The sequence below is a fragment of the Solanum lycopersicum genome, chromosome 6, assembly GCF_036512215.1.
Source record: "Solanum lycopersicum chromosome 6, SLM_r2.1".
NCBI classification, from domain to species: Eukaryota; Viridiplantae; Streptophyta; class Magnoliopsida; order Solanales; family Solanaceae; genus Solanum; species Solanum lycopersicum.
In genome coordinates, this window is record NC_090805.1 from 38,546,750 (window position 1) to 38,568,254 (window position 21,505).

Below are 21,505 nucleotides of genomic sequence, written 5' to 3' on the forward strand. Positions count from 1 at the left end.
CAATGAACATTTAAGTTACAAAAGCAAGTTAAATAACTAAAGACAAGGTCTTATTACTAATTAAAGATCAAATAACTAACTAATAATCTCGAAGATAAACATAGAATATGAAAGTCAATGTACCAAAATTAAAAATGGGAACCAAATCTTAACAAGAATTTCTAGTGAACTATCTAACCAACTAAAACATGATCTAAGTCTGAAAAAGATGGACATGGATTAAGAGAATTTCACGGCAGCCCGAACGATGTGGCTCACCCTTGAACTCGAAGTGATCACCGATCTCCTAAGTGAGGTCTGTCAATAGTCGCGTAAAGATGCCATGTACTCAACAAAAATAAGAGCAATTGCAGAATCAGTACACAACCAACATGTACTGGTAGGATCACACTGCTACGACTAGTGTAACACAAACAAGCAATTACAACATTATAACACATGCATAAATATCAACATATTCAATACTATCATAAACATCAATATTACAATTCACATGTTTCATCAATATTGCAACATGCATACATATACAAATATCATTACAAAGCAAAGCAAGTGTATATCACACAATCATAGAATCACAACCATCACCTACCTCGAAACAAGCTTGAAACTCTAGACAACTTAATCCTTGCCTCTTCGAATTTACTCCGCTTGTTCGTGGTCTACAAACAACAATTTATATACGAGAATCCATAAAGAAACACTAAATTCTTAGAATACTAACAAACTATGTACCCTAGTTTAAACTCATGACCCCAACTAGTCAATTTAGGATTAGTTTCACCATAGGACTCTTCAAGAAATTCTTCCCCATCAATATTGACCCATTTCAAAATGTTCTACGAATTGAAAAACGAATTCAGGAAGTGAAAAGATTAGCTCTAGTTCAAGAATGATGGAAAACGAGTTGGATAGCCCAGAGTTCGTCTCTTAACTCAAAAAGTCAAAAAATACAAAATAAGGCCGTCTAAGGATTTTATTTACGATTTAAAAACCTGTCATCTCGCTAGAGCGATACTGACACTAATCCCACTGCAGCGGCACAAAGTGAAATAGTGAGCTCCGCCTCGAAATACCACAAAATCCTTCAATTCCATCTCCGCCTCGCGCGCTACAGTGGCACCCATCCCGCTATAGCGACAAGAATCCCATTGCAGTGGCACGACGCTTAGCCCAGTAAGCTCAGAAAGTGTCCTTAACACCATAAGTTAATTTTCGATGATTTACTTATCCAAATTCAATGTCGTAAAGTTGTACGAATTTCTTAACGAGTTATCTATTCATTCATATAATCCAATCCACATTTACTCCACCCAATTGCTACCAGATCTCCCTACCCCTTGATGATTTCAAATTCCTTCAAATCTGGACAAAGTTGGGAAGATCGTAGTACTACAATAAAGTTTTTCCGGACATGATTTTTCCCCATTGAAATTTCTACAACAATGAAATCCGATCGTTACAAAAAAAACCTCCAAAATATCTTATTTCTTTAATGTATTTGAGCCAATATTTAATGTATTCAAACTAGTTTTTAATGTATATGTGCCAGTATTTAATATATTTGAACTAATTTTTAACGTATCCAAGCTACATATTAATTAATATATTCGAGCTTTAATTATTGTATCCAATTTTTTTAATTGTTAAGAGATTAATGTAATTAAGATTTATATAAGTAAACATTAATGTCAAATTAAAACAAAAAGTTATGCCTTAATACAATAGTCAAACCGTATGATAAATTAATAATAGAAGAGAAGTGATTAAAATTTAAAAATGAGGAGAAGCGGACAAATAGCGGAGTATTAGGATTGATTTCTTTTTCTGTTTCTCTGTTCTCTCGAACCCGAAATTCTTCTGTAAATTTGGGAACATTTCACTTTTACCCTTCGGTTGGGAGAAGAAGAAAGAGGGAAAATTCATCACAATCTTCTCTTCTCTCTCCTCTTCTCTTCTCTCTCCCCCTCCAAAAAACTATGCAATTCGAGGCTAGTTTTTTCATTAACAACCGATTCCCTTTTCCTTCTCCGGCACGGCGGCCGGGACTTGCTAGTCCTTCGCCATCAACCACCGTTTCATCCTATGAGACTCCTCTCATCCCCTTCACCGTCTCCTCTTCCCTTCGATAATCGTAATAATAATGGCGTCCTCCCTGTGTTATCCTCTCGTTTGATTTCATCCCATTCTCCTGCTTCTTCTCCTTCTCCTTCTCTGTTTGAGTTGTTATTAACAGATCCAACTTCTAAACCTACTGTCATTCTCCCTGTTCTTCCTCCTATTGCTGACGGTGTTTCTGATTTTGCGACTATCTGGTTTGTTTTTGGCATTCTTCTTCTTTCTCTTTTCGCTTTCGCTTTTATTTTCCATCTCCGGATTAGATCTCGTCAATTGCCTCATTTACAGAATTTTAATTCTCTTTGGGCTGTGCGATTGCTTCTCGTCTTATTCGCTGCACTTTGGGCTGTTAATGAAGTCATTCGTTTACCGTTTATTCGCCAGAAATATCTTTATCCGTTTTTGCCGTTGAATCAACAAGCGGAGATCTGTAAGGTTCATGTGGTTCTTTCATTAGGATTCTTCGAACCTGGGTTTTTAATTACTCTTCTTTTCTTGGTGAACGAGTCGATTAAGACGCAAAATCCTTTTCGGACTTGGGGGGTTGCGCTTGTTTGTTTAGCTTGTTCCCCGATTCTACTACTCCAATCGTTCTTCGTGTTTTTCTCTCCGTTGGAGGCACAGTTACCTACGTTTATGCACGCCACTTCTTACCTTTCCACGGACCATTTGGGAAATAAATCTGTGCTCTGTACCTATCCCTTGTTCAGTTGCGTTGTGTTTGGAGTATTCAGCATTGCTTATTCTTTAGCGTTTTTGCTGTCATGTTGGAGGGTGGTGGCGTTTGTGATCAACAAGAAGATTCGAGTACGGTTGAACATGCTTGCCACATCGTTCATGATATTGTTGCCGGTGCAGATTCTTTGCTTAGGATTGTCCCCATTGTGGCAGCCGGCAGAGCCTATACATGGATATGTCGTCCTAGCGATGGACCTTGCCGTTGCATGGTGCGTGGTGATCGGGGAGGTGATTTTGGTAATAAGGCCAATTGCAGATGCACTAGCTGCAGGTGGAGCATTTTGCCCATGGAGTCCTGGATGCAGGTCAGTTGTGGATTTACAATAGACACACCACATGTTAAATACTTTGGTTCCATACATAATGATCCCAAAAGAAGTTCATTTATATCCTTATATAGTTAGAAAATTATCTCTTATGTGCTTTAATCATTCATGACTGAAGTGTAATTATATAATTCACAATGATAAATAAAACGATAAATTTGGATATTTGCCGCGTGTGATCTAAACCTTCCTCAGCATGAGTAGACGCTGTAGGAACTATGTATGCACGTTATAATTTCTAAAGACATTACTGAACTAGGAGAGAGCTCTAATGTTTCCGCGAACTTGTAATTTTGCTTAACATACCATATATAGATTTGTAATAAAATTCTGAATATGAGAAATTGGCACTTGCAGGCCAGGGAAGACATGAATAATGGGAATTTATAGCGATGAGCAGAGGCCATGAAGGACATCATGGTCTTGTTCATATCGTTGTGTTTTTTTTTTTTCTCAAGAGATGAGGGAGCCAATTTTTGACGATTTCAGTGTGTAAATGGTTGGTGATTTGGTTCATCAAGCATAGAGAGAGAGGGGTTATTTAGTAAGTTTATGATACGTTTTATTTATTACTCCTCGGAGGAAAAATGTGTCTACAACATTCGGTTTCATATTCAGCACTTTCTTCTTCTGCATCCCCTCTTCTACAATTGTACAAATCTTTTATTTTTTCTTCTTATACCATTTGCAAATATGTGTTAATAGTTTTACAAACACAAGTTACTGGTTTATTTTGAACTGAGTCATGATAGATTTCCTGAGATCCGATCTTGATCCTGACCCCAACCCAGGACCTGATTCCATCGCCATCGTCCCATTTGATCTGATACCTAGAATCTAGACCTGACCCAAATTGGGGCCCTATTCAAGACCTAAGACCCAACTCTCAACCCAAAGGTCGGTTCCTTGGTTGGGTCTTGATGAATTATGTAAATTCAAAATATTGTGGAATATTTCCTGCAAATGAGTAATCAGATTATTGAATTTTAGCTCGGATATTGAATTTCAAAGTATAGTGTTATTTACTCGTGAAAATATGGATTGACTCAGCTTTTCCCAGACTACTCTGTAGTGATCTTGTCAAGCAGATATTTTGGCCTTATTTTTTTTTATACTTAATGAGATTGGAATCTTAATAATTCAAATTCAGCTCACTAAAATTATTTGGTTTTTAGGTCTAAATCTTAGTCATTTAGATTCAGCCCATCAAGTTTATTTGGTTTTCTTTTTATTGTTTTTTAAAAAAGCATTTGAATGAATCTGTAAAGATCGAATTAAATCTGTAGGAGAGTCTTAACAACATTCAGTATTTCATGCGCTAGAAAAAAACCACGTCGACTCTCTCTCTCTCTCATTGGTGACTTTCTCTCTGTCTACGAACTTTCTCTCTCTTTTCTCAGTCAAACATCAATATATTTCCTCTTGGACTAGTAAATTTTCATAATCTTTTATAAGTAATTTCTTATATTAACATTTTCTTTGGGTTGTATTGATTTTTGTCAAGACTGTTGTTTGTAATAATATTTCTGGGTGTTTATGAAAAACTCAACATTTTTGAGTGAAAAAATAGCAGTCATGATTAAAACAACTATATATACATATATGTGATCTTATGAAATTTTAATTTGTTTAGGCCAAAAACACTGAAGACTGTTCTACAATGTTTTACAACAGGAGTTCATTATTGGAGTTCAATTTATATCTAATTTGTGAAAAAAATGATGAAACTCATAGTAATTCTTCATCACAATCTTCAGTTTTGGTTGAAAGAAAAATTTTGAAGAAGAAATTGATACAAAGATGAGTAATGCTTTGGACTTATTGATTAAAAAAATAGTGCACCTAGTTTTGAAGAATGCAAAGAAAAAATTAGATGAATTTGGATTGAAAGAATTATTATACAGTACAATTGTTAATATATTTTGTGAAAGTGACAACTACAAAAAAAAAGCATAGATGACTCTTAAGGTTCACAAAGTTTAGATAAAATGAGAGTTGTTTGATTTTTTTTTATGTGCTAAAATATATGTTAGGAAATTGATGATGCGAAATCTTCTTTATTATTTTTTTTGACTAGTATCTATCGTACTTATTAGACTTTTCAATATTATATTAAGCATGTGAATTTTTTTTCGCGATGTACTATCTTATAAGAAGATGTTTAGTTGAATTCTCAAAAGAAATAAGCTACAATAATTTTTTTATTTGATATATAATTTTTATTTGCATATCATGTAATATTTTTTAATCAATATAAACATTTAAAATATTATTTTTAATGAAAAGTAATATTTTTTTATTGAAATGAAAATTTTGTAATATCTTATTGATATAATGTTTGATTTCATATACAATTCAGATACTGAAAACAGACAATTTTATTTATTCAGTGTTCAGATCTAGAGACCACATCTTGATATTCATATGTGCATTTAGAGTTACATCTAGATCTTAATGCACATCTTAATATTCAGATTAAGACGTCTTACTCTTAATGAAAATAAATGAGGCCTAACTGAAATGTGCTCATTTTTCTTGAGATAAGTTCAAAGTAGAAGAAGAAAGTGTAAAGGCTTCGTAGATTAAAAAATAACTTTTAGTGACAATTAATTATTGAGAATAGTTTAATTGTCACTAAATATGATTTTCTGGGAATGCTAGTAATATTCTTTGTAAATATCCTAAAGATTACAGCGAATGGATCCATTGACAACTGACTAATTACCGTTAAAACTTTAACACTCTTTATTATTGTCTATGCATATTCTAGCGCACAGTACTAAAGATTTTAAGTTTTGAGATTCCTCAAGACACATTCAACTGCCTTCATATGTCTACAAGTCCAAATATGAGATGATGTGGTTTAGTAGACCATTTGTACTATAACAAAATATGCTTTTAGTGGCAATAAGTAAATTGCCACCAATTCATTATATAATTAATCTTTACTATTTCCAGTGGTTAATTTCAGCTTTCAGCTTCGCGCTTGTTAGAACCAGATGCAAGCAACTGCATCTGTACCTCACTTATGCTTGCTTGACCTTTTGGGACTTTGAGGAATTATCTAGCAAAATCATTGAACTCTGATATATATTGATAGAATAAACTGAAATTATCTAGCAAAATCATTGAACTTTGTTATGTATTTTGATAGAATAAACTTTCAGTGAGCAATAAATTCTACTCGCGAATCATTTCCGACCACATGTTCTTTTGTCAACCAAACAAAAGTGGGCTTCAGTTTTCAACCTTGTTATGTTTGTCCATGAAAACTCATCTTCTTTAGTTTGTACAAATGCAGTCTCTCTCAGTAGAGTCCAGCTGGTTTATTAGTTGACTAAAGTCTTAAACCACACATGTTCTATCTTTTATAAATTTAATGCACTTATTTCCCATCTAACACAACTTTTCCCTTCCATTCAGTCATTGAAGTTGTTGTAAATATAAGATTTAAGATGACAGGAACTCTAGCTAGCTAGCCCCTACAAAATTCAGCTCTTCTTTCTTATTCATAGACAATGAAAGTAGTACCAAAAATGAAGTTGCTAGATTGTCATTTTTATATTTCAGGATAGAGGGAAAATGACAGAGATATCAGTGTTGGATGCTTAATTAAGCTTAAATTAAGAATAATTAACTACTTAATGGAAGTATTACTGATCTTTATATACATATATATATCTGATTAGAAACTTGACTACTTACATATACAATCTCGTAAGGATTGGTTTTGACACTTGAATTATTCAATAATAATCCCTTCTCTTTTTAGGCTTTTATTGGAGATAACGATACGCTAGTCTAATTAACTATATATGCAATACATTCCACATTTTTGGTATATCATATAGAGTTGGAAAAAGACGGAGAGAGATGATCAGTAATCGGTTCATCAGAAAACGGAGAATTCCAATTGAGTAGTTCTTCCACCATTTGCATAGCAATTCTGTTTTCTTCGTCCAATGGTTTAGTAATGCCAAGTTCAGCATTCATATCCTGATGATCATGAGGCTTCTCCTCCTTCTTTCCAAGTTCGATTTTTGTTATCCAATTAGAACTTGAATGTTTCCCTGATGTTTTTTGCCACACTCCAATATGACAGTTGTCGTTATCGAGCCTCAGACAGGTCATGGAAGGTGCTGGATCCTTGCAACATTTCCTCAGCTTTGCATTCAGCATGCTACTAGACAGTGTTGATGAAGAAGTTAAAGGGAATTTAGTAGTGTCATTGTTGTTATCAGTACTCTCCTTCACAATTGGGAAGTTTGTTTTCGCAACTTGTCCACTCATCAAGATAGCTGCTTCATCATACGCTCTTGCTGCTTCCTCTGCTGTCTCAAATGTTCCTAACCATATCCTTTTCTTCCTATAAACAAAAACAACAAAAAAATCGACTCATCATGTACATACTAGAGAGCAAAGTTAAAAGACATTTTTATCGCACCAGCAAAGAAAGAATGTTGGTAAATCAATCAGTGTAGTTGTAGTTTTATGACTGAGTGAGAAAAACTTACAGCAGCGGATGGCGAATTTCAGAAACCCAAGAGCCCCACTGGCGTTGTCTGACACCTTTGAACTTCTTTGATTGTACCATGTTGTTAAGAGGGGGACAAATTTAAAAAAAGAAAAAAAAAAGTTGCAGAAGTTCAGGTAGACACAGAAATGAATGATGAAATGAGGGTTAGGTGAGAAGAATTAAAGCCATCACAGAAAGAGAAGATGGTGTCGGTTGAAGAGGAGGAAAAGCTTAATGATCGAATTTATAGAAAAGGTAAGTAGTTTATGTCTACAAATACTACATTACTGTTCACATTTAGTCGTCCTAAAAATACTGATTATCTAACATTGTCGGTTTCAATCTGAATATAATTAGATCGAGATGGACTATGATGATTCATGACACTAACGTAACGTGTTATTATATATAATTGTTTGTTGTGTAGATGATTGTGGGGGTTGGAGAGTGCAATAAAAGAGTTCACCTGCTCATCTATTGACTTGAAATGCAGGGGAGTAAATGTGAAAGTTATAGTACTTGATATATTAGGACAAAGTTGGAGTCTGGCTTTATTTGGAAAAAAAAAAGAAGAAGAAGATCGAAACGCGTTACTTCTCTCCATCTTTTTCAAACTCTACTGAACTTCTAACTTGAATTTTTGATCATCAATTAATACTCTTTTCAGAAAACCTAGTATGGATACAACTTTGACATTACTTAGTTGGAGTATTGTTAAGTTCCTAACTATATTTGGTTGGGGGGTAAACATAAGTAGAGGAAAAGAAGGAGGACTTTGATGTTTGTCACAATGATGATCACTTTGCTTTAATTTCTGGGAATTATCAAATTGTATTTGCATACAAGAGTTTGACCTGTCTTACAAAAGACGAAAAAACATTCAATGGAAGTGGTGTGAACTAAAGAAGAAGAAGAAGAAGAAGATAGTGTTCTTAGTTTGTTATTACTCCATCGATATTATAAAAGCTATAGCCGTTGGGAATTTTAGTAGCTCAGTTGGTTGGCTGGATGCATGAACTTTCACTTTGCTGGTGAGCGTTCGATTCCCTACATTATAATCTTCTATCATATTTTCCCTTCCTATACCTATTTGAAAAAAAGAAGCTATAATTGCATATGACATGACAATTGATAATCTTAACAACATTACTCATCTTGCTAGAGATAAGTACAAATACTAAAGCTTATTGTATAATTTTGCCAATATCATTAACTAATAAAAGTATGCTCTCTCTAACAAATTAAACTTTTAAATAAGATGATCACACAGTTCAACATACAATATCATTATTTGCATAGGTAGATGAGATGACAACACACTTCAACATACAATCACTACATAACAAATGATCTTTAACGGCAATAGCTCAATTGCCGCTAAATATGTATTTTTAGTGACAATTAGCATTCTTAGTATATGTTCCTAAAACCTTTAGCAATGTTGAATCTAATGACACTTAACTAATGCCGGTAAAGACGTTAGCACTTTTTATTAATGTGTCTATTTATTGCCACTAAAAGTTATTTTTGTTAAAGTGAACATCATTATTCGCATACGAAATAATATCAACATTTATGTGAAAAGACGGTCACACACTTCAACATACAATATCATTATTCACATGGGAAATAATATCAACCTTTATGTACTTACCTTATCATTTTTTTTCTTTTGATTTTGTGATAATAATGTGGATTGGTCTAAAGTCAAATTACGGGTTCACGTCTAAAAATTCTACTAAATATTAAATTACAAACTCAATCATTATGATTATTAGGAAAAATGGTCTGATATATCTATCAACTTTGTCATTTCAAGTTGATATACCTCTTATTATAAAAATGGCTCATATATAGTCATGTTGTTATATAAATGACTCAAATACCCTTATTATGTTTAATTAATACACTAAGGGATCGTTTGATTACGGTATAACTTACATTTTATTCATGTATGTTAAGTTATACTATGTTTGATGGAAATTTTTGTTTAGGTAGAAAAGTCAACATAACGTATACCATGTTTGGTTGCATTTTTGTAGTCCATAATTAATACCAATATAACTTATGTGGGAATCTATGTATAAATTTATGCAGGGTAGAAGGTGGAATATGTTATATGAGTATTAGTTACATTTATTAAAGTGATAAATTACATATTTTCCCTATTAATTTATTTTATTATTTTTAATTGGAAACTTTATTGTTTTCCTATATATAAGTTTGTTGTTTTTATTTTTTTTTATATTTAGACCATTTTTATTTGGGAAAAGAGTCAAATATGCCCTTAAACTATTCAAAAAGGTCTAGATATACCCTCTGTTTAAAGTTTGGTTCACTGATGCCCTCGCCATCCAACTTTTGGTCCAAATATGCCCTTATGGACGTTAGTTGCCATGTTGGACATATCCAACTCATTTTTTATTTCTTTAAATGCCACATGGAATTGCCATGTCATTTTGGCCTTACCACATAACATTTATATGAAAATGGAAAGATATTCAGACTCATAAACATCTAATCCGACCCATAAATCAACCCCTTTTAAATAAATTATCCGACCAATTTTCAACAATTTTGTTTTATTTTTTTTTTGATAAATTTCGAAAATGAGTAATTGATAAATAAAAAAAATAGGAAAATATGAAAAAAGTATAAAATTAACGCCAAAAATTCATAAATAATTATAGTAACCTTAAATTCAATTTAAACACTTTTTTTATTTTTTTTATTTCTTTTAGATAAATCCCGAAATGAGTAATTGATTAATAAAAAATATGAAAAAAAATATAACATTAACGCAAAAATTAAAAAATAAATACAGTAACCTTAAATTCAACAATTTCAATATTTTTTTAATTTTTATTTTTTTTGACAAATCCCAAAAATGAGTTTATTAACAAAAAAATATAAAAATTACGCAAAAAATTCAGAAATAAAAAATAGGAATACATGAAAAAAAAAAAAAAAAATTATTGAAATTATTGAATTTAAGTTAACTATATTTATTTGTGAATTTTGACGTATATTTTTTATTTTGTTTTCATATTTTTCCCTTTTATTAAAAAATTACTCATATTTGGGATTTGCCAAAAAATATAAAAAAAATTTAAAAAAATGTAGATTGAAATGTTACTATATTTATTTGTGAACTTTTGGTGTTAATTTATATTTTTTTCATACTTTTCATATTTTTTATTAATCAATTACTTATTTTCGAGATATATCGAAAACTAAAAATCTAAAAAAAATTTGAAATGTTAGATTTAAGGTTATTATATTTATTTGTGAATTTTTGGCGTTACTTTTATACTTTTTTCATATATTTTCTATTTTTATTAATCAATCACTCATTTTCGGGATTTATTGCAATAATAAAAATTAAACAAAATTGCTAAAAATGGGTCGGATAGTGAATTTAATAGGAGCTGATTTATGGGTCGGATTAGATGTTTATGAATCCGAATATCTTTCCATTTCATATAAATGTTATGTGATAAGGTCAAAATGATATCTCAATTCAATGTGGAATTTAAAGAAATGAAAAATGAGTTGGATATATCCAACATGACAACTAACGCCCATAAGGGCATATTTGGACCAAAAGTTGGACGGCGAGGGCATGAGTGAACCAAACTTTAAACGGAGGGTATATCTAGACCTTTTTAAATAGTTTAGGGGCATATTTGACCCTTTTCCCTTTTTATTTCTTGGAAGACTCTTGTATGTATGGTAACCCTCTCTTCCGCTACTGGTAGACTGTATTTTTTTTTAATTAGAAACTTTATTGTTTTCCATCAACATGTGTTGCTTTCATTTCTTATAATATATAGATTATTTTCATTTCTTTTTATATACTTACCATTTTGATTGATTTATGCAAATATAAATATTTTTATAATATTAGAAATTTATTTATATTTTTTAACGGTATATATTCTAATTAAATATTAGCATTATATATTATTCAATATATTTCATATTTTATTAGCATGTATTATTATTTTGCAAATAACATATATCAATAATTTACAACAAGTTTAATATTAAATAGTTAATAATTCATTTATTGTAATCTCTAAACCATGCACAACTAATACCTGCATAACTAAACTCTGCATAACTAATACCTACATTAACTAAACCTAGCATAACTAATACCTGCATAACTAAACCCTGCATAACTAATATCTGCATAACTCTAACCAGTAAACAAACAACCCCTAAATTGTCTAAATTCATCTATGGGGATCAAGAAGGAAAATGGAGATTGTAAGAATTGAATCAACCCTTTTTATGTTTAATTAATACACTAAATTGTCTACTACCCAAAAAGAAAATACACTAAATTGTAAACACTTCGTAATAAAAGTCGTTTACTCGGTCAAATGTAAGGTTCTTCATAATAATCTCTTAGATTAGTGATTAAAGTTCAAAATGCACCTATGCTCTAATCATATGGTGTTCGCAACAAATTTAAAATTGTAACGACCTGTTTAGTCATTTGGAGCAGCAGAGTTAATTTCTGAAAATCACTGTCTGGGTCGATGGATCCCACGACGGACCGTCATGGGCACGACGGACCGTCGAGGGTGTCTCGTTCCAAAACACTTAGAATTTAGAAATTTGGGTACTGAGATCGACTCTCTAAACTTCACAACGAAATGGCAGGACGGACCGTTGAGGGCTCGACGGACCGTCACAAATCCTTCCGCAGAATTAACTCTCTGAACTTTGTGACGGACGTGCAGGACGGACCGTCACAGTTGTGACGGACCGTCACAGGCTGCGTGACCCTGACTGGGTCGGATTTCTGTTAAATATTTTAAGGGGCGTTTTGGACTATTCCTGCTTATAATTATTAAGCTAGTGGTTTAATGTTAATAATTTAATTACTTGGGTGTTAAAAGAGAGAACCTTGAAACAAGTAGTGGAGTATTTTATCATCTTTTATACTTAATTATATGCTAATTAGGGTAAAAGAAAGAGGGTTTGAATAAGAAAAAGAAAAAGAACAGAGAGAGAGGGAGAAACGATCGATTGAGAGAGAGGAAGAACGAAGCTTTGGGAAAGTAGATTGCTTGATCGCAATTCTTCGGTGGAGGTAGGTTATGGTTTATGCTATTTCACAGTAAACTCTTAATAGTGAATGATATGTATTGGGTAGTAATGTAAAGTCTCCTATATTGCTTAATTGTGTGTATGTATGATATGATTACATAATTGTGATGAATTAGCATGATGAGGCTGTTGAATCTTAAACCCTAAAATCTTTTTGTTAATAATGATGCCTTGGTATAAAAGAAGGCTTGATGAACTAAAAGATTGAGGATAGTAGATGGATCGAGTGTCACGTTCCGACACCAGGATAGTATATGGATCGGGTGTCACGTTCCGGCACCAGGATAGTATATGGATCGGAGTGTCACGTTCCGACACCAGGATAGTATATGGATCGGGTGTCACGTTCCGACACCAGGATAGTATATGGATCGGAGTATCACGTTCCGGCACCAAGATAGTATATGGATCGGAGTGTCACGTTCCGACACCAGGATAGTAATGGATCGGGTGTCACATTCCGACACCAGGATAGTATATGGATCGGAGTGTCACGTTCCGACATCAGGATAGTAGATGGATCGGAGTGTCACGTTCCGACACCAGGATTAGTAAAGAGAATGAATCTTGAAATATGTTAATATACTCAATCTAAAGAACCTGTTTCCCAAAAAGAGTATGATGTGGAGGCTTGAGTCCTCATAGATGTGTTTGGTGATATTGTAAATGATTCTTATACTTGTTGCTATCACCTGTTAAGAATATTAGTTGATTTTATGTTATTATCTTAAATATATTGCTTTCTATTTTGAGTTGGCCGATGATACCTACTCAGTACTCGTGTCTTGTACTGACCCCTACTTGTAATTGTTTTTCTTTGTTATTTGTGGAGTGCAGCAAACGTGCCATCGTCTTCAACTCAACCGCAACTCTAGCCAGTCTTCATCACGTCGGATCTCAGGGTGAGCTAATGCTTCTAGCTTGGACTGGATCTTCTTCTTCATGTCTTGATGCCTTGAAGTTCCGGCATGGACTAGCTGTTTATTATTTTAGCTTCCTAGATATTCTTAGATTTAGTATCTTGAGGATAGATGTTCTTGTGGTGATGACTTCCAGATTTTGGGAATAATAAGTATTGAGTTTTTAGAAGTTATTTAATCGATTTTCAATTATGAGTTTAAGTCTTCCGCATTATGTTATGTTATTTATGGTTGAAATGTTGGGGTTTAGATTGGTTGGTTCGCTCACATAGTAGGATAAGTGTGGGTGCCACTCGCGACCCGTTTTGGATCGTGACAAAAATATATATAAATAAATAAGTCAAGCAAATAAAATTTGAAGAAACATAAATATTTTATTGATAATAGAGGATATAACACATTGTAGAGTCCAAAACTGAACATGTTTTTTAGAGTTCAACAAAATTTCAATGTCTACACATGGTTAGGATATATATCCACACTGAAATATAATTTTTTTTTCTTTAAAAAAAAATGTAGGGAATGTCATGGCACTCGAACAACATTTTAGAAAGTCCGACATATTTTCAACAATGACTTGTAATACTTCTTGACCTTGTCCTGAAATCGAAGAGCATTTATCACCAACAGATAAAGTCTAAGACAGACCTGATTATAGTTATGGATAATTATAAATTACTAACATCAGAAGTGTATATGTTGAATTTATCTGATCACATTACATGTGTCATCAATGTTTTTGGGGCGAATCTCAGGGCGAGGCGTACCAAAAATACTCCTGGGCATAAATTAAAGACGTAGATTCATAAGGCATAAGTTTTAAAATTTGAGGAGTAAGTCTCGAGCATAAAAGCATAAGTTTTGTGCGTGAAAAACGTAGGCTCGAGCATTTTAATTTTTTTTTTTAAAAAAAACTTTTTACTTTAAATCATATTTTGTACTATTGGTGTAATGATATTCTTATATAATAATTACAATACTTTTTTTTCTTCATATTAATACTTATCTCAAATAAATATAACTTCTATATTATTATAGGTTATTTTTGTAAATAATTATCTGTAAAATTATTGAAAGGCTTACTTTAGCTTATTTTATTAGTAATAAAACTATAAAATCAAATATACATGAGACTACGCCCCGTAGATCTATGGGACTTATGCCTCGCCTTACGCCCCTGTCTTTAAAAACATTGCATCACACTATATCAAAAATGATCTTTATCGGCAATTAATTAACGATAATAGCTCAACTTTCGCTAAATATGTATTTTTAGCGGCAATTAATACTCTTTGTATATATCCCTAAAATGTTTAGCGACATTGTATCATCTATACACCTAACTACTCTTTATTAATTCGTCTATTTATTATCGCTGGCTAAAAATTGTTTTGTCATGTAGAATATGTGCATAATTGTGTGTTTTCATTACAATAAGTGCATAAAATTAGGGATGAATTAATCAAAATCGTTATAGGTACATGAACTTGCTGGCTAGTTTGACATAGACCAGCAATACTCAATGGTATCCTTCAACCAAAATTGTTTCTTTGTGGAGTTCACAACACTAATATATTTGTTTATTAGTGTTAATAATGAGAACTATATATATATATATATACACTTTATTTCCAACAACACTAGTGCATTGTCTATGCAATTTATGAATAGTAGAACTCACCATTTATAGCATTCTCTTGTTTATTACTACACAATTAATTCCACTTTTGTTCTGATGATTTTGTGTTGATACCAATAACTCCACCTCAAATTTTTGCTCTTCAACAATTCTATCATATCAGCCTAACATTTGGATTTGCTAAATGAGATCATCTTACTCGATCGAACAACTGATTGTTCCTAATTAATGATAGTGGCACATCTAATATTAGTTGAATGTATATATTACTTGTACTATATATAAGAGTCTACGACAAGCAGCACTTCGTCAACATGGCTGCTTAGCGACCAAGGGGTAGATTAGGTATAACCAAACTTAATTGTTGCAATTGATTTGTACCAACTGTTATTATGATTAATTTATTGCTCAGTTGGACAAAAAAACCAACACATATTTATGTATTTATTTATACGTCCTTTATGAAAATGTACTACTACTCTGACTTATGGACCCAGCTGGTACTCAATTACTACGCGCCATATCTAAGAACTTACTTAGATATTTACTACATGCGCTCTTTATGCAACTTTTTAATAGAGTCATCCAATAAACCCATTAAAATTTTACTTTGACAAGTTTTTCCTTTCTTTTGGTCTCTCATATTTTGTAACATGATATCTTTTAGCTTTTAAGTGTTTTTGTACTTAAAGGATTACTCTTAATATTATCCCTCCCCTCCATTTTATATATTATAAGGAAAAATATTCATTATCTTCCTAAACTTGAAGTTTTTTATTCGGTGTACATTTAAATTTTATTTCATAATTTCCCTTCAATCCATTCCGAACTTGTTTATTCATCCAATGCGTGTATCTTTTCTGTCCTCCTGGCTTAGAAATTGAAATCAACTCTACTAGGCGCGTGAGAGAGTGATTTTGTCACGTCATAAAGCTACAATGGTGAAAAATTTGTAAATCTCCATCTGAACTTGAAGCTTCCCTCATTACCTATATAATTTTTTCCTCACTTTTCTCCGACTCAATTGCTAATTCCCTAATTTAATCATCAGAAAACGTATGAATTTGGAGGTGGGGCTTCGTAATTTGGGATTGGGAATTCATGAAATTTGATGGTGGAGATGAAGAGTAGATTTCAGCCATAATGCAATTTTTTGTTTGACGGAGGTGGACGGTGGTTCCGGAAAAGTGGATTGAGAGGTGATAGGCGGAAGTTAGGCGGAACAGGTGGAGGAGTTGGTTTAAATGGTCTTGTGCTAGTAGTGGAACTATTACTATGGCAACTTCATGATTGGTAAGTTTCTGTTGAATGCCTTGAATCGGACCCGCTACAACAGAAAGGACGGGGTCTCGCTGTTGGGCCCTTAATTAGCTGTCAATTCTGTATGTTGGGCCCAAGCATGTTAGGGTGTAGCTTAGCACTATATATAGACGCTATGGCAAACCCTATTATGTAATTCTGTTTTTGCCTCTCCATAATAAAACTGCTCCCTCTCTTCCCCGTGGACGTAGCCAATTTATTGGTGAACCACGTAAATCGTTTGTCTTGTTTTTCGCGTTTATATTTTCTCGTATTATCTCGAATTCCGCACAACAGTTTCTACATGGAAGAACAGAGCTTTTTTGGAGAGTTGTTGGAATTTGATATTTATTTGTTCGTCATATTAATTTTTCTAGGTGGCTACTATTTATTCAGGTGAAATCCACGTCATCACCACTTTTGTCAGCTGACGCGCGCGTGTAGTCAGAATAGAAGCAGTAGACAAAAATGGTGTACACGATGATGGAATAAACAAGTTTGAGGGGTAATTAAAACAGAATATAGTTAAGGTGTACACCGAATAAAAAACTTCAAGTTCAAGGGGATAATCAATACTTTTGCCTATATATGTAAAAAATATTTATATAGCTAAAAATAACTTTATTAAGATTAAAATGTTAGATTATGTTATTTTATTACATATACATACATATACGTATATACATACATACATACACACATATATATATATATATATATATATATATATACTATAATAATAATTACAACATAAATATTTAAAAGGTATGTAAAAAGCATTATAAATTACAATAATTAACAATTTTAAAAAATATATGCAAAAAAATCACTTAACTCCAAAAAAATCTATCAATACCACATAAATCCAGATATTGAAGTGACATATATTAATTGAAATAGGTTGAACCAATCGGCAGCCCCTTAAAATTGATATTAATTTTCACTAAGACACCTCAAGTAGGCTTTGTTCATTTTAAACACCTCAATTAGGGATCCGCTATGTCATTTTGACACCTTTTTGACAATCAACTAAAATTACAAAGTGTGTGTAACACACTTGCGGATGACATGACATGATGACTAATTGAAAGCTGACATGTGGCATTAGAATGTAAAAATAATAATTTAAAAATAAATTATTAAAAAGTAACTATTTTTTCAGCAAAAATAAATAAATAAAATTACTTATTTTCAACTAAGTCACCCCACCTTATATCATCCACCCCTAACCCTACCCCATCAGTCTTACGTCCCTTTTTCATATATATATATGCTTACGTGGACATCATAAATTTGCATTATTATAAATAGTAACGTGTCCACGTGGGCACATATATACCTTTGAATACACTATTAAATAGTTCAAGAATAAAAATCTTTCATAATATTTTATATCATAATAACAATCTCGACCAAAATTAAGATATTTTTTAGACCTTTCCCTTTAATTAAAGTCACAGCTTGCTCAATTAGTCATCTGATTAGAACTTTTCGGGGGCTTTTGGTAGGATGTATTAAAAGAAATAATCCATGTATTAGATGTGGTATAATTTAAGACTGTGTTTGGTAGGAATGTGAGTCTATGTATAATTAATCCATGGATTAGTTAATACATCCTACATGGTATTATGTGATGTATTGCTAATACCTTCCATTTGGAGGTATTAGCTCTAATACCATGGACTATTCTAGGTAAAGACAAAAATACCCCTCAAATTCTTTTAATATTTTTTTTTAATTTTATATTTTATATTTTATATTTATACTAATAAAGTTATTCAAATAAATTAGCTTACAACTTTTATTATTTAGATATAATTTTTTATTTCTAAAATATGAATTCTTTATCTATTTATTATTAATATAAAATATTATAATCCGACTAATATGTTAATGTTGATGTATGAATTTAAGAACAATTCATAAGTAAAATATTGTCTCTTAATGAAAGTTCATTAAACATTACACAAGTAGTCTAAAACAAGAGTGTGTGTATATATACACACACACATCTTGAGTATAAAAATAGTTTAATTTATTTTTCTATATTTATTTTATTTTATAATAAAGAGTTTTTTTAAATTTTATTGATACAAAATAAAGTTTAATAAATTTTCTCTATAATCATTATAGTTGTGTGACCTTTTGAGTTATTAACTCTAATTTATTAAGATGACAATTATTTACTCTCAAATAATTTAAGTGAGAAAATAGTGAACATGACAATAACAAATTTATTCTCATAACTAGTTAAAAATGTTATAAAAAAATAATATTCTCCGTTAATTATCTACTTTGACTCAATTACATGAAATACAAAATCTCATAATATTTCTAGGGTATAATTGGAAAGTTTTTTTTAAAAAAACATTTAAACCACACACAAAATTAGATAAGAAACAATGAACCAAACACTTGATAAAAATAATCCCTGCATTACTAATCCCTGCATTGCTAATCCCTGCATTGTTAATCCCTGCATTACTAATCCCTGCATTCAACAAGTTGTGTGGTGTGCATAGTGGTTTTTTATATTTATAAGGGATAATGCCCAAGTACTCCCTCAACCTATGCCCGAAATCTCAGAGACACACTTCTACTATACTAAGGTCCTATTACCCCCCTGAACTTATTTTATTAATAACTTTTTACCTCTTTTTAGCTTACGTGGCACTATCTTGTGGGCCCAACGATGGTTGACTTTTTTTTTTGAACTAGTGCCAGGTAGACTAAAAAGGGGTAGAAAATTACATATAAAATAAGTTCAGGGGGGTAATAGGACCTTAGTATAGTATAGGTGTGTCTCTGGAATTTCGGGCATAGGTTGAGGGGGTACTTGGATATTTTCCCTATTTATAATCTACAAATATTTAATTTAAAATTTTAACATATTCTTAAATATTTTTTATTTTTAATTATATAAATTCATCTTTTTTATTTTGTTAGAACTCTATTAAAAAATGCCTTATTCTTTTCATTTTATAATTAAAGTAGTAACATGCTTATATCATAATGGGAAAATTGTATATAATGGCAAACTAATAAATCAAATTAATTGCTATAACCACCTTTTGATTTAATTGTGTCCCGTAGCAAACTGTTTGCCAGTTACCACTCTCCCTCAAACTCTCCCTCGCCACTCTCTTCTGTCGCGCCATCTCTCGCTCGCTTCCTCTCACTTTTATACAACCACAAGTGTATAAAATTTGTTTCTATTTGTATAGAGCGAGAGAAAATTATATAAGTACATATATTTTTGTTCCCCCTATCTCCCCTCTCCCAGATCTCGCTGTCACTCTCCCTAATCTCACTCGCCACCCTCGTCTCTCTCGCTTATACAAACCGAAACGAAATGTATAAATTGAGTTTCTGTTTGTATAAAGCGAGAGAAAATTGTGTGTACATGCAAATACATATATTTCATCCTATACACTTATAATTATACAATAAAAATACTCTCCTATCCAGTTTCTTTTGTCTTTCTCTCTTTCTCGTTTTATACAAATTCAAATTGTATATAATGATCTCTTTCTCGTTTTATACAATTCGATTCAATTGTATATTCCCTGCCAAATCTCTTTTGCCTTTCTCTCTCTCATTTTATACAAATTCAAATTGTATATAATCGTTCTATACACTTATAATTATACAATTTTTTTTACACTTCATTTTATATAATTCTCTGCCTAAGTCTCTTTTTCTTTCTCGTTTTATACATTTCGTTTTATACAATTTACTTCAATTGTATATGTATAGCGAATTATACATATATATGTTTGTTATGGAGTGCAATTATGCAAACTTTGCTATAATATATAAATATAAATTTTATTTTTGCTATATGTGAAAGTTGCCGAGAATGATATTATTTGATTTATACTTTAATTTATCTTGATATAGAAGGCTTGTGATTTATTTATTTTTTTGTTAATTATGGGAGAAGGTGTCAATCAAAACTCAAAAAATTGTGTACATATTTCTATATATTTTACTTATATTGTTATGATTAAAATTTTGCGAATAATGTGTATGGTGTATCTTGAATAAGGAAATAGAGTTTTTTTTTTAGATAATTTCATTTAATTTGAAATTTTATTCCAATTGAAGAGTGTGTGTGTATGTTTCACAACGATGAGGGTATAAATGGATGGATAGTATGACGAAGGTTAAAATTCTCTGCTAATTAAAAGTCAGGAGGGATATTTTTGACCTTTATCTCTATAGAAATTGTCGCTATAAAATTCAAAATTTATAAAATTAAAATTCTAATTTTGTCTCTATATATAAAAAGAAAAAGTAGAAGAATATGAGTTCATATCTTCTTTTTTTATAAATAAATTTAAAAGATACTAAATGATAAAAGGAAAAGAAAGCTTAAATATGTCATCGACGTTTGAGAAAAGCTTTATTTATGTAACTATTTGTTAATTAAAAAAGCTCATCTGCGTCATTTGATTGTTAACCAAAAAGGCTCATCTACGTCATTATTTGTTAAATGAAAATAATTTGATCTTTTTTTTCCACAAGGTCAATTATGATTGTTCAGGCCCTGAATTAAGTTATTTTTTGTCAGAGAGAAAAGTCTCAAAGTATGTCATCGAACTTTGAGAAAAGACTTATTTATGTCAATTGTTAAACCTCTTGCTCATCTATATCATATTATTTAACAAATAAATGACATGAATGAGCCTCCACTCAAACGAAAGTCATAAATAAGTCAATTTTTTAACGGATGATATCAATTAGCTAAACTTTTCACAAATAGTATAAATAAGTCTCTTCTTAAAATTCGATAATGTAACGAATGTTTATTTCAAACATACTACTA

General features: G+C 31.6%; 2 protein-coding genes and 1 long non-coding RNA gene across 3 annotated transcripts; 2 read left to right on the top strand and 1 right to left on the bottom strand.

Moving 5' to 3' along the window:
- The first annotated feature begins 1,781 nt into the window (after positions 1-1,781).
- LOC101264014 (uncharacterized) lies at positions 1,782-3,817 on the top strand. The gene is made up of 2 exons (XM_004240927.5): positions 1,782-3,161; positions 3,540-3,817. Exons 1-2 carry the CDS (start codon positions 2,086-2,088, stop codon positions 3,553-3,555), a joined length of 1,092 nt encoding a protein of 363 aa, XP_004240975.1. The 5' UTR covers positions 1,782-2,085; the 3' UTR covers positions 3,556-3,817.
- A 3,107-nt stretch (positions 3,818-6,924) lies between these two features.
- Positions 6,925-7,898, bottom strand: SHINE3 (ethylene-responsive transcription factor SHINE3). The gene is made up of 2 exons (NM_001319202.1): positions 7,697-7,898; positions 6,925-7,548 (listed from the first exon to the last, which is right to left on the bottom strand). Exons 1-2 carry the CDS (start codon positions 7,774-7,776, stop codon positions 7,026-7,028), a joined length of 603 nt encoding a protein of 200 aa, NP_001306131.1. The 5' UTR covers positions 7,777-7,898; the 3' UTR covers positions 6,925-7,025.
- A 238-nt stretch (positions 7,899-8,136) lies between these two features.
- Positions 8,137-13,933, top strand: LOC138348998 (uncharacterized). The gene is made up of 2 exons (XR_011221502.1): positions 8,137-8,729; positions 13,657-13,933. It is a non-coding gene; the product is annotated as an uncharacterized lncRNA (long non-coding RNA).
- The last annotated feature ends 7,572 nt before the right edge of the window (positions 13,934-21,505 follow it).

Bases quoted from the DNA above. Each gene is read 5' to 3' on its own strand.
- LOC101264014 (XM_004240927.5), top strand. From the start codon at position 2,086: ATGAGACTCCTCTCATCCCCTTCACCGTCTCCTCTTCCCTTCGATAAT.
- SHINE3 (NM_001319202.1), bottom strand. From the start codon at position 7,776: ATGGTACAATCAAAGAAGTTCAAAGGTGTCAGACAACGCCAGTGGGGC. The intron at 7,549-7,696 runs GTAAGTTTTTCT...TTTTGTTTATAG, and splicing joins GAAATTCGCCATCCGCTGCT to GAAGAAAAGGATATGGTTAG.